The 14,253-nt window shown below is 50.2% G+C and overlaps 2 protein-coding genes across 2 annotated transcripts in view; one reads left to right on the top strand and one right to left on the bottom strand.

Annotated features, from left to right (window-relative positions):
- The window catches only part of LOC128724567 (uncharacterized), a 38,139-nt gene that overhangs the window by 10,675 nt on the left and 13,211 nt on the right, over positions 1 to 14,253 (bottom strand). Inside the window, exon 4 of the mRNA XM_053818290.1 lies at positions 65 to 1,879. Within this exon, the coding sequence (XP_053674265.1) occupies positions 65 to 1,879 (1,815 nt within the window). The remainder of the gene's footprint in view (positions 1 to 64; positions 1,880 to 14,253) is intronic.
- Positions 7,738 to 9,462, top strand: LOC128726984 (uncharacterized). Its single transcript, XM_053820841.1, has 2 exons — positions 7,738 to 7,786; positions 7,849 to 9,462. The coding sequence occupies exons 1-2, from the start codon at positions 7,773 to 7,775 to the stop codon at positions 9,443 to 9,445; spliced, it is 1,611 nt and encodes a 536-aa protein (XP_053676816.1). The 5' UTR covers positions 7,738 to 7,772; the 3' UTR covers positions 9,446 to 9,462.

The following is a 14,253-nucleotide window of genomic DNA, read 5'->3' as shown; positions in this document are numbered from 1 at the left end:
CACAGCACATTTGTTAGAGAACCCGTCTCGACGTCATTGTGACAGTGACGCATCAGTGACTTACCTAGTATTTCCGAGTTTCGTACCTCCGGAACTTCACACCAGAGCGTCCGTAGCTTTCCGACATTCGGCTCAATCAGTTCCAGTGCGGTAGGACGCGATGGCTTGCGCAAATGCATCGACGATCGATCGCTGCGATCATCACCTTCGGTGGAAGAACTCCCACAGCTCGTAGAACCACCTTCATCGCCATCAGCCGTCCGTCGGCGGTTACGTTCTGCGATCTTCTCGTACCCATCGTCGTACAATTCCGCCTCCGACCGACCACTGATCTCCGCATCGATATCGCGCGTGATCGACTCCAGCTTAGCAGCGTTGTAGATCTGATAGAGCGGTTCATTCACGAACATGCTGTGCGAGTGATCATCTCCAGGGCCACCTTCACCACCGGTCGAAACGCCCGAGCTTTCGCTAGAGCTAGCCACCGAGGCGCCACTGGTTTGGTAGATATCTGCGTACCACGACGTTGCCATCAACCCATTGGAAGCTGTCGTTCGATCACCAGCAGATCCACCATCTTTGGCCGGAAGTGAGCACTGTGGGCTAACGTTGCCACCTTTGATGCCTGTTAGCGATTGATCACTGCCCGTCCCGAACGAGTGCGATTGTTTGAACACACCACATTCCGCGTACCACGAGGTAGCGCCCAACTTCCGGCTCGCTGATTTTCCGCCTGCCAACAACGGAGAAAGTGCAGATCCCATCACGTGCGGTTTCTTGCCAGCTTCGGCTGGTGGCGGTGGTGGAGGTATCGTCGGTCGGAGACTTACGCCACCGGTACTGGCCAGTGATTTTCGTCGATTGTCCTCGGAAGCCTTTACAGGACTCGCCTCGAGAAGCGTCGATGAAGCGATCGGTGGATTAAGGCATCCTTCGGAACCGTTAAAAATCCCCGAATCAACATCTGCGGACGTCACGTAGAACGTACTCCGCGAGCCATTGAACGAGCTGCCAATGTTGAGGTTCGCCGTGTCGGAAACGAGACTCTTGCGCAGCTTCGACCGCAGTGACTTGGTTGTTTTGCTCTTCTTGCGCGTTGCGACCTCCTCGGTGACGGTACCGTAAGGTCGCAGGACATTGCTGCTCACGTTGCTCGACTCGCTCGTGCTGCGTACACCTGCAGAGGGCTGTTGCTCCGCGGTAGGACTAGAGATGAGCACGCACGGGTTAGACGCGGACACCGAGGACAGCGACGGTGAGGAGGCCAACAGCAAGGACGCAGAACCAGGCAGCGCAGGATGCGTACCCGGTAACGGTGCGTCCTCGTAGTCTTCTGGTGGTGGTTTCGGCACTAAACCACCACCACCACCGACTAAAGGGAGCTGCAGTTTGAACGGTTTGGAGGAGGCTTTGGAACCTGTCTTACTGGACGGCTTGGAAGGCAGAGCGGGCGCGTTCTCGTACGTTGCGGATCCTTTGGTGGGCTTTTTCTTCGAAAGCTTGTGGAAACCCTTCGCGATCTCCGATTTTGACAGTGTGCCAAGGCTCTTGATCTTCTGCACCAGCACGTACACCTGGCTGTTCGAGGGAGGTGGATCGGGTAACTTCGCATTCCGGATGTCAACGCCACTGTCCGTGCGGGCGCGGTTGCGCTCGTCATCTTCGTCCTCGAATTCGTCCTCCGTGTCGTCGCTATCGAACGAATCGAACTCATCGTCATTGGACAGCAGCGTGCCGGAAGGATCACCTCGGTGTTCGTGAAAATTGGCTCCAGCCGGATTGGAGATGGCGCCATTTGTATGCTGCTCTGGATGCTCCACTTGTTTACCTTCGTTCGATCCAACCGAGTAGAGGGACTCGTAATGGTGGTCGGAATCATCTGGATTGATAGAAGAGAAGCAAAAAACGAAGAAGAAAAAGAATCGAGATTAAATCAGAGCGTATTATGAATGCGCATGCGGAATTGATTGAGGAAATGCAAAAAGGTGTCATCACTCTGACCACTTTATCACCCAATAGTGTCGTTTCTAGTATGTTTGTAAACCTACTTCCTGGATGCAAAGCAGGTCAATCGCCCAGGACGTCCGTCAGTCAGCGAACCTTAGTGATCTACTTACGGATGGTGATCTTTGACACCAGGCAGATCGTTATCAGCGCTTAATCACTCGTTTCGCTGTTACTAACTAGTTCGCGATGGAAACATTGTAACGGATTATGTTTACAAAAACTCTTGGCGTAGAACTGGCGTCCGCCACTTTATCAACGCAGGGGTTGATAATCGCAATTGATAACGAAACACTGTCGGTAAAGCGGGAAGCATCCTAACATTCAGTACAAATTCTGCTAACCTTCACGGTGGAATCGCAGGTGAAAGTTTGTAATTCAGTGTCTCAACATGAGAAACTACGCTCAAATAATTCTGTAAGCTTCTAGTAGACTAGTGTTCGCAGCATTACAGCGTATCGTTCTATTAATTTTCTAACATTCTATTTTTTCTTTGCTTTGTCTTAGAATTTGGTTGTTTGCCTATGGAAATCCGTGTGTCAGCAGTGCAAGCGTACCGACGCTGCAATGTACCAAATCCACAGGTAGCATTTGCCAAATCGATGCAATTCCACCGCACAGCAGAGAAATTACGCTACCAGACTTAAGCAAAAGATCCACGCTGCGGATTTCGAAGGGGATTCTAAGGAATCTTACGCAAACCATGGTCTCCAAGATGGCTAGCATTCATACACTGAAGCTCGAGGATATAGGCTTAACGAGTGTTTTTGTTGGACCTAGCTTTAAGAAGCTATACCTGCGCAACAATGAACTGATCGCAATAGCCCCGTTGGACAGCGGTACAACGACGTACCAGCTGCGGGAGCTTGACATGCGTCAAAATATGCTCACTAACATCTCTCAGCTGTCCTCGTTTGTGCAGATGGAAGTACTAAACGTCGACAACAACCAGCTCACCGAGCTGAACATGGCAGTGCTAAAGGGCATGCTGAATTTACGAGTTTTCACGGCATCTGGGAATAAGATAGCAAGGATTCTGCCAACTAGCAGTATGCTTCTCCTCGGTGAGCTTACGATGCTCTCATTAGCATCCAACAACCTGTCCTCTATCCCGATGCATGATTGGGAGCTGCCCGTGCTGCGCGAACTTCACCTAAACAACAACTCGCTAGTGACACTGCAGGGCGTGGATAACTTCGAGCGGTTCTATGATCTTCGACAAATCGCGCTGGCCAACAACAAGTGGAGTTGCAGTTGGTTGCAGCAAGCGTTAAAGGACGCAGTGTTAAGCATGTCCGCTGATGGATCGTCGCAGCAAGGAATTTCCCTGGACACGTCGGGCGAGGCAGAATGTCAACCATTCAACCAGTTCAAAGGCATTTGTTGCAGTTTCACGGAGACCATGACGCCCGACAGTGACGGGCAGGATGTGTTTCAGCCCGAGATCGATCGGTTGCGCGAGGGTATCAAAGAAATTGAAACCCAACACCAGGCGTTTGTGCGGCTGCGTGATGAGGAGTTGCGCAAACTCAATGAGACGCTGCAACAGCGAACGAACGAGCTTATAAAGGATCTATCTGGGCAGGAGGACGAATCTAAGCGACTCGAAGCACGAGCAGTTCGCGTTGTCGAGGAGCAGCGACAGCTGCAAGAGATGTACACGCGAATGGAAAAGGACACAGTCAAAGCCAGAGATCTTCTTTCGGCAAGGAAGCGGCTTCTCCACTTTATGGTGGATATGAAAAACGTCCTTCTCCGGCAGGCGATCGATACCGATAGCGAATTGGTGCAGGCTAACATCGCACTAATCCAACTCGTAGCACCAGTGGAGAAACAATCTTCGGATTGAGCAAAGTTTATACTACTTTAAATTGATTGCATGCGCTAGAGTGTTTTTTTCTGCAGTAATAAAGAACGTAAGCAAGGCTTCCTGCCATTGCATTACAACCTAACCAAGTTTATTACTCTATCTCTTCGACTCCTCTTTCTGCCAAGTCCTTCAGGAAGCGAGCTATGAAGTTGGTCTTGGTCTCGATTTCCTGTACTCGCTGTTCGAGCTGCGTGCCGGCTTGCCTTACATCATCGAGCGTATCCTTCATGGAATCGAGGCGTGATGTGTGGTTTTTAAGAATCGCGCCATGCTCGTACGCCTTCTTGGCGTGAACGTTGAACTGATTGATCGTAGAATCAATCTGCTTACGCAACCCAGTTAACGTGTGCTCATGCTGAGCGGCTACAACCGTCCAGTCCTTCGAAATGCTAGCGTTAGCCGCGTCTGACTCACGATATTCCGTGGGTCTTTCCATCGTGTGATTCCAGCGAGCATTGACGACATGGTGCAATTTCTTCACCTGATTGCTCAGCTCTTCTTCGACGGTGTTCAGCTTCCTGTTCTGCTGGCTAAGCGTCCAGTCTAGCGTTTTCAGCTGGTCGGAATGCTGGCTTTGTTTCTCGAGCAGGTTGTCCAGTCGTTTCCCGAGTGCAACATGTTGCGATTCGAGCAAAGGCTTCACTGAAGCCGACCCATGCACGATCGTGTTGTTGAGTGCATCTAGCATTCCTGACAGCCGCTTAAGCTCGTTCCATTTATCACCGAACACATCGATAATCCCGAAACCGTCTTCCCCGGCCGGGTTACAACAGTGCTGCCGTGAGAGCATCATATGTTGATTTCGGCATTGCTGCTGCTCGTCAGAATCGAGCTCGAGCTGAGGTGCCGTTTCTTGGTGGGCGTACAGTGCCATCAACCACTCGCAATGCCATCGGTTACCAGCCAGCGATAGGCTTTTCAGTGAGGGAAACTGTGCGAGTGGACCCTCAAGCCACGTGAGGCTGTTGCTGGTGAGATTAAGCTCGTTTAGTGAGGCAAACTCCCAGGTTCGTACGTTCACCATGGCCAGTTGGTTGCCACCGAACGAGAGCTGACGCAGCTTGAGTAGGTACAGTGGCGTGTTGTCTGGAGATGACACCGTCAGCAGGGCGTTGTTGGCGAGCGATAGCGCACGTAGCTCTGTCAGCTTCGCAAATGCTCCCATATCGACCGTCGTCAGCAGGTTGTTGTCCAGTGTCAGGTTCATCAGGCGCACGAACCGCTCGACTGGAGGCAGCTCAGTCAGCTTGTTGTGGGATAGTTTGAGCGTGAGCAAGCTGTACGGTCCTGCGTTTGCGTCCTCAACGAGCAGTTTGTTGATTGCATTTCCCACGGCGGAGAGATGCACGAAGCTCGGACGAACGTGCATTTGCACAATGCCCAGTCTGTCCAGCGTAAGGTCCACTACGTTGTGTAGCTTTTGAGCGAGCTCGCGGGAAAAGTTAGGAACGTTTCCCGATTCGACGATCAGCGGGTCGCGAATGTCAGTAAATTTGCTTGTGCTTATGGTATGCTCACTTTCAAGGGTCACATTCTTAAGCACGCAAACATCCAACCGCGCAGCACATCTGAACGTTGTCTGGTCGTTGTCCCAAAACACAGCCAGCGCGGGCGAAAGCAAGTAACTGCCGCAAATAAGTACACTGAAAGGCGAAGGAAAGAGAGCTAGAAAGTTCGAAAGTGGCTAGTAAAATCTGCCACATTGTACTTATCAAACTTACATGGCACAGCGAACGTCCATTGTTGCGAGGAAGGTTCACTTCTCAGAAAACAGATGGATCAGTTCACAAAACGACGCGTTTCCTCGAGCGTACCTTCAGCACTGAGTAAAGGTTAGCGATGACTGAGATGATCAACACAAGTTGCTTCTGATCGATGATGATCGATTACAACCGAAGAACTGATAAGCCAGGACGGCAACAGACTTTACTAGCCATTGGCGCAAGTTGCGCACATTTGCTTGATTCATAAAAAAAAGCCTCTATCCGGCTTTTTCTGAATAAAGAACGACAGTGTATTGGGAAGTAATCGTTCGCGAGTAGAGAAGACAGCATCAGGGTCAGCAAAGCCACAACCAGTTGGGTTTAATCATTCACAGAGGCAGGAGCATTCACCGTCAAAAATATGTTCCGCAATTGCATCCTGCTGGGGTAAGTAAACTTTTTTCCCGCTGTTGGGGGCTGCAACCAAAATGGGCTTGAGTAGGATCCAAACATTTGGCGTGATTGTGTTCTATTTTCGTTGCAGCTGCTTGGCATACGTCACTATGCTGGAAGGTGCGCTCGAAAGCGGTACAGATGTTGGGTTTCGATGCGCCCCAAATCATAAGCTAAAATGCGTTCTGAGTAACATTAAGCTGCTCAATCCGGACCAAAGCTTTGTTTTATTTGACGGTGAGGGAAAAAAGAACGTAAATATTATAGCAGGAAGCATCGAGGCGTTGCGTACGATGCATTGTAAGAAAGCCCTGCATTCGTTCGAGAAGGTGTCGATCGGTAAAGTTGGCCTCAAGGAGCTTTGCATTGCGCCCCGCTTCCTGCAGGTGTCTGCCGAAAATAACTACATCCGAAAACTGCATGTGGAGGAGGCGCAATATCGCATTGAAAGTTTGAAACTAGCCAACAATCGGCTCGACAGCGTGGGCGAAATTTGTGCGTTCAGCGCACTCAAAGAGCTGGACCTTCAAGGAAACGCGCTTAGAACGCTTGATATGGCGTGTTTTGAGAAAATGACAAAACTAGAGAACCTTTGTCTGGCCGATAACCGGCTGAGTCACATAAGTGCGGGAGGTGAGCTGCTGTTGCCGACACTGCACACCATCGGATTACAAAACAATACATTAACAAATGTGGACTTCACGTCCTGGAAGTTACCGGCACTTGAGCAGTTGGATCTTGCCTCCAATAATCTCACGATTGTGTACGGCATCGAACACCTAGAGGAGTTGACCAGAGCAACGCTAGCTGGAAACCGGTGGGAATGTTTGGCGCTAGACCGCATGCTGGAAACACTCGAGGAAAACGGTGTAGAAATAAAGGATGGGGACCTAAAGTGTAGCGGTATCCGCAACGGCACCATCTGTTGCACATCCGAAGATCAACCGTCGGAAGATAAGTTGTTGCATGAAATGCAAAAAATCGCAGAGCTCAAGACACTCTACGAGGGGTCGAAGAACATGATCGACGAGGCGGTACAAAATGCGTTGCAAAGCTTTGATAAAAACATCGAACTAATTAAAAGCTCGCTTTTAGCGGAACAGCAGAAGGCATCTGAACGGACGGCAACCACAGAACCCTCGACTAACAATGTCGGAACAGCCGACAACGGAGACGAAAATGTAACAACTACTGAGGCCTCGGCAGACGTAAAAGATCAAGCGCAAAAGCAAGCATCTACTTGCACCTGTTCGAAGGAAAGTTTGGAACAGGTAGAGAAACAGTTAAACGAGCTAACCAACATGATGCACGCGACTAACGCCACCCTGGGGACGATACTTGACAAACAGGCCCAGGTGGGCTTTATGACTGTCATAGCAAAGCACGAGTTCCGCACGGCCGCGAAGCGTGGCGAACAGAAGCTCAATGAGCTAAGCTCAATGCTAGGGATGCTGCGAGAGCATCTCGAACAACGACCGGTATAATGCAAAGGTCAGCTTGTGCAACTTAATACATTTAAGAATTGATTTTCAATAAAGATCAGCTCCCTCAGCATCTCAAGTAAAGATGATGATTGGAGCAAATGTTCATCTAAGCTTGTGTTATGCTTATGTGCGCACTTTCGTATGATTCTTATCAGATTGCGCTACTCCGAAGCACGACTCCCGTATGCTGCTCGATTTTGTAAACGCTTAGTACGCGATCAACTTGTGATCAGGATAGACTGAGCTGGCTTGCCTAAGATGACCGTCCATCGGTAAGTAATTTCTGGAACGAAACACCCACTCATCACACTCATCGGTTTGCTTTACGCGATAGATCCCTTTTGCTCCTGCTGGCAATAGCCGCAGGATGTGCACAGGCTATTGCCGCGATGTACGAGTGCAGCACACCAGATATTCCGCCCATAACAGCCACCTGCCTGCTGAGAAATGTCCGACTTGCCAGTTCAGTGGAAGTGGACAGCTTCTTCCTACGCGATGACATCCGGCACGTGGCGCTCCAAATGGTGAACGGATCGATTCCCGATTTTTCGCGCACACTCGGCCAAAAGCTACCAAATGTGCAGGATCTCACCGTGGACGGGATGGGCGTGCAGCGGCTTTTCATCTGGCCCGAACTGGAGCTGCTTTCCGCACGCAAAAATGCCATCCGTGTGGTGGACTTCGCGAGCGCCGCGCATCGTTTGCGATCACTACAGCTTGACGATAACGAGCTGAGCAGTGTGCCACCGTTTGGCAGCAGGTTCAACGAGCTACAATACCTGTCCCTAGATGGCAACAGGCTAGAGCAGGTGGCGTTGGATGCGTTCTCGAAGCTGGCACAACTGCAGAGCCTTTCGATTGCACGCAACAGGTTGTTTTCGGTAGTGCTCACCGAGAACGTGCTGCCACCGGTTGTGCAAAACATTAAGTTCCTAAAGCTCAAGACCCTCTCGTTTGCTGACAATCGCTTGCTGACGTTAAACATCAGCGGATGGGAACTACCCTCGTTGGCATCGCTCAACCTGGCCCGTAACAACCTCTACCTACTGTTCGATACGCCCCAGCAGTTGAGCCAATTCACGACCCTACAGCAGCTCTCGTACGCGGGAAATGATTGGAACTGCGAGTGGCTGAGCGACGCTCAGTTTGCCCTCGGATCCTTGACCTTTCGTGCGGATCACGATCAGTCCGGACGGTGCGAACAGGAGCGCATGAGAACGCTACGTGGCATCTGTTGTTACGAGCCCGCGGAGCAAAACCTGACACACGATCCGTTCGAAACTCGCTGGGAACAACTCGCCGGTTTGTGGCGGCGTTACGAGCTGGTACAGTTCGCGTTCGATCAGGTGCAGGATGCCGACCTGAACCTTATCACAGAGCGAGCGCACGAGCTGCGTGGCAGGCTGGTGGGATCGGTAGCACAGGAGCAGGATGTGATCACGAGTGCGATCGTTAACATGCGAAATGCGGTCGCAAATGAGAGCGCCCAGTTAGAGCGGTTGGAGGCGACCATCGTGCGCTCTGTGGAGGATCTTCAACTGACCATCCAGGAACTGCATGAGCGTGCTGTTCGACCAAAACCAACGTTGGATGCTGTGCAGCAGCTTACGATCGTGAGCAGTATCGAGCATGTTCGTGGAAGCGTTCTTTCGCTACACCAGAAAGTGCAGGCGTATGTTTTAGAGCTTGGAAAACGCGAGGCACGTATGCGCACTATAACCAGCAGGATCTCGCAGCTCGAGCAACAGCTGGTTGACACGCAACTGATGATTCACACACTGCATGAACTGGTGGATATAGCGGAGGATGAAGTAAAGGAAGCGTATTACCTGATCGAGCAGGATGTGTTGCGGCAGCACCCGAACGTTCAGTTTGACCCCGAAACATTGGAAGCTTATCGAATAAAGAGTTTATTTCCATATCGTCCGTAAAACGGTTCGATCGGTGAAGAAGTAAAATAACACGTTTGCCTAAATAAAGCTTTTGCCATAATTAAGAAAATAAGGTTATCACGCTGTTGGAGGAGTTTCTCGACTCCTTGCTGGGGTCTGTATGCACTGTTCGATGGCCGTGAGTTTTTGCGCTATTACACCGAACTGATGTGCCTGCTTGCGTTGTGCTTCTTCGAGCAGTTCGATCCGCTGTTTAGCACCGCGAACCTGCTGCTGCAGCTCATCCACGATGCCTGTCCGGCTGACGAGCAGTAGTACCGGATCAGGTGTGGATGCGTTCTCGCTACAGCACAGCCGATCTTCCAATCGAATCCCGGAACAGGAAGCTTCATCGTCGATTCCACCGATCGAACCATCCTCACCATCCAGTTCGCGCTGTTCCAGTCTCTCCAGCATCCCAAACAACCATCCACAGTGCCATGGATTGTGATGTAGTCCAAGTGTACGCAGCGCTGGCAGTTCCTCGAGGAAGGTGAACAGATACGCGAGCTGGTTGTGGCTGAGATCAAGCACGCGCAATCGTTCCATTCGCCACAAGCCCGTGTCGAGATGGGGCAGCTGATTGAACTGTAGGAACAGCTGCTCGAGCTGTGGGAGCACGATTGGGCGCCCAAAACTACCCGCAGAAACCGCCCGTAACCGGTTGCGATGAAGCGTCAGGATCTTGAGACGTTGTAGCGGCACGAACGTGTCGAGTTGCAATGATTCGAGCAGATTTTCGTGCAGATACAGCTGCTCGAGTTCGGTGAGGTTACGGAGCGCGGTGACATCGGTGAGTCGGTTTTGGTAGAGGTGAAGTTGACGCAGAGGTAGTCCTGGTACGGTGTCGAGTCGAGTGATCGCGTTGTAGGAAGCAAACAGGATGTCCAACGATGGGCAACCAGCTAGCTCGAGCTGCTCGATTTGTAGCCGATGAATCATGAGGTTTTGTACCGGCTCGAGGTGAGTGAAGAGTGTTTGGTTGAACACCGGAATTGTGCTGTTGCGGATCCAAATCGCCACTTCACCGTGTGGGAATGTCCGCTCGTCGTAGGGGTTTGTTATGCCTTCTATTACGCAGTAACCGTTTGTGGTGTTGGAATTCTCCATACACGCACCATCAACGGCTTGCTTGATCGAGCATATCAGCCCGAGTACGAGTAATAATGATCTCCAACACATATTGCACCCAGCAAACGGATACGCAGGATGATATGGAGGTGTCTGGAGCAACGTCTGCACTATAGAACTAGTAAGCGCGCGAGTACGATCACTACAGATCGCCGCATCATTCAGGACGATCTTCAATGTCAGATGATTGCGGAAGCTCTTATCAGCAGTCGCTTGTTTATTTACCTTTCACCAAGCGAAGTGTCTGACTGTGTTCGTTTGCAATAAGGAACAGTGATCAGAGTAATAGTCCAACCGTCACAGAGTTGAACACCAGAGGCTGAACAAAACCATTTAAACAGGTCGCATCATAACATGGTTCCACAAACATTAAGGATCCTTTACGACCACAGGTAGACTAAGAAAAACCCTGTAGAAAATAGTACTCTCACTCACCAACAAACGTAGAAACCGATTGCAGTTCGAACTGTCCACCATTGGTCGCACTATCAGTTGTTCGTTTGCTTCCCTCGTCGATCACAGGAGCTGCAGCTGCTGCTTTGGCCGCATGTTTCCTTCTGGGAGGCACATCCGGAGGCTTGGGTGGTTCACATGCTGCAGAAACTAACGGTCGGTCTGGTTGACGGATGCGCACCACTGTCTGTGAACGGGCTGAGATCCCACACGCACCAGCTCGGTTAGGTGGTTGCCGGTCATTTGCAAAATTCTCGTACACCGGAAACGGCCCATCACCACATCCGCTGATACTGGCTGGTGGTTGGGAACCACTGCAAGAGGAATTGCTGTCTTCTGGACCTAACTGACCACCCGTCGGTGCTTGGGATAGTGGGTCGTTTCGGTCGTATAGGTAGACAGAGGACGTTGAGGACACAAACACTTCACCCACTGCCCTTGGTCGGCGTTTTCGAGGCACTGTACCGGCGCTAGACGGTGGGACAGTGTTCACGTATCCTAGCGCCATCGTTGCGCAGGACTTTTGCTCACGTTTGCCAGCTGGCGGTGGCATCGATTATCGTTCATTGTGGATGCACTTGATACGGGTTTAACGGTAGTTTTTACTTTGTGACACTGGTATCGCACTTTGTTACAACGAATGCAGCATCCGTCGATTCAGCAAAAGTGACATGGTTTTTAACATGGTTGCTGCTTTTAGACGCTAATTTGTTATCGATAAAATGAAAGGCCTTCGCATTTAATGCTTCGTAATCGGTTGTGATTCAGTAAAGCCACTCTACGTTCGAAAGATATATTCCGGCCAGCACAGAAAAAAAATCCACAGTTCGTTCACTTATGCGCTGCTGGCACCGAATAATCACGATGGAAAGCGACAGCGCCATTGTGCGCCTCGGTTTTCCAAAATGCCTCTTACTCCGCCACATAAAAAGGGTCCCAAATGAGGAAAACATGGGCTGATAATTTCTCCCCGCCCGTGTAATGAAGCCGATAAACTGTCTCGCGATCAAACCGTCACCAATTGCGGCCCGGCTTGCATTCGAGTGAAAGCGATTGAACCGCGGTTCGTCATTAGCCCTAAAAACTAATTTATTCGCACCCACGTGATCGTTCACCACCGATTTGGGGCTGGCGATGCACCGTCAAACACTTTCACCGGTGTGTAGTAACTTAGCGAACACGTGTGGAATCGGTTGTAATAGCCGAAACATGACGGCAGGTGATGGAAGCTATCATGAAAATGAACAGCTAGCTTTTGTGTCGCTCTATTTCTTGGTTCTTTGTTTTTTAATCTGATCTCGATTAAAACCACAACGGAGTGGCGATGGTAATGTTCGCGGTCAGGTTAAACCTCCCTGCAGAAGTTTCAACCGTTCGTCGAGACCGTTGACGAGAGAAAAAGGTGAGACAGGACGACAAAAACCCACTAGTCAAATTATAGTTTCGCATCGCTACTTGCCGCAGGTGGCTTGCATAACCCGCACAAACCACTGTCGATGCTACAGCGCTTGGGGTTTTCACCGCGCGGGAAAACCTCCATTTTCGCTACCGGCGGAAATGACAGCAAAAAAAATATGACTTCAATTTAAACGCAATCATTCGATTATTACGCGAGCTTGCTTGCGATCGCATAATGAGCGGGCTCTGATTGGAGCCGTTCGGTCAAACGGGCGGCATTTTGTGGCACCGAGCGTGGAGTTTTTCACAGAACCCCCAACCGAGCGCGATTGTCAACCGATCGGCTTTTGGCCATGGAGGATGATTTTTTCCTCTTGCGCGTGGTTGTTGTTTTGCGCAACGGCAACAAATCATCTCCCAAAGCCGCAGCGCGGTGGAGCGCTTTTCGATGCTCACTTCCGGCTGAAATCTGGCAGTGAAATCAGTGCAAAAAAAGATTAAAATAAAATAAAAAAAACCCACAAGCAGATGAAAAACCCCCATTGCGCGGCAATCGCGCGAGAGGTGGATGATTCCCTTTTATGAATTTCGTTCACACCATTGAATTAATCAACCTTTGCGATTGCCGCAGCAGCAGATGGTCATAGCCTGCTTTTGCATTGAATTCATCAATTACGAAAACATTTTCTATTTTGACACCACGCGAAGGTCACGAAGGTGAACAAAATAGATGAAGATGAAGAAAAAAAAAACAACAGCCTCACGAGAAAACGGCGTTTAGGTAGCACTGGGCGTCTTTGAAAATGGTTGCCACTACGCAAACGAAGTCATTTTTGGAGAGGGATTTGAATTTTCGATTAGCGCTGCGCTCTGCGGCTCAACCACGGCGAGCCCCAAATGGGTTGTTGGTTTTTTGCAGGCTAACGGTGGAGAGAAGAAAAAGACGAACGAAAAACGTACTCTTTTTTTTTGCCTCGCCCAAAAACCGATTGCCAGCTGCAAACCACCGCCCGGTTGCAGTTAAATCTCTTAATTAACTTTTTTTTTATTATTATTTCAGCGGCACCCGCGATGGAAGCTGTTCCATCTTTCATCGAGGGCGTGGATTTTCGCCACTGGAGATTTTAGGCCCCCGGTAGCTATTCGTGGTGCTTAGGGATGGAAAAGTAAAACTGGAGCAACAGACTCGCGGTACGAAGACGAAGCCGGAGCGATATGATCGCGCAGTTTAAGCTTTACCTGAACGATCAAGATTACACCCGACGGGCGTGGGTTGCATTCTAGCACAACGGCGTCAAATGCACGTAAATCTGTTTAACATTGAATGGTCCCACCATAAAATGCCGGGAGTGGGTCCACAACTTTTTGGAAAGCGTTGCCATATTTCATCCAAACGGCAAATCCCACGCTGCGCAAATAATCAACCGCTAGGCGTGGTGTTGCTTGAGGGGAAAGTGATCTTTTTGTGGACATTTTTATCACGCCCAATGTTGGGGCTTGTGTTGGGTCGATGTTTTGACAGGGAAAAGCAGCGATCAGTGGCTCATGCTGTTCCAATTCTATGGCCCTAGAACGCGTTCAAAAGAGCTGAGCTGAGCTGGTAACATCCCACAAAATTACCAAGCCGTTATTCGTTTATCTCAGTTTATTATTGTTCGTAACGGCAAAACGAGCCACCTTCAGCCAGGGAAGCCCAAAAGTTCGTCACCTGAACGTACGATTTGCCAGCAATCAACAAGCCACACTCTGTTGGGTTGATAGCAAATGCTGATTACTTTTGCCATTAGCCGGCGCTCAAATGGGAGGGACGCCATTTTGGCGAACAA

This window comes from Anopheles nili, chromosome 3 (assembly GCF_943737925.1).
Source record: "Anopheles nili chromosome 3, idAnoNiliSN_F5_01, whole genome shotgun sequence".
NCBI classification, from domain to species: Eukaryota; Metazoa; Arthropoda; class Insecta; order Diptera; family Culicidae; genus Anopheles; species Anopheles nili.
Note: the sequence above shows the minus strand (reverse complement) of the source record. Positions and strands in the feature narration are given on the sequence as shown.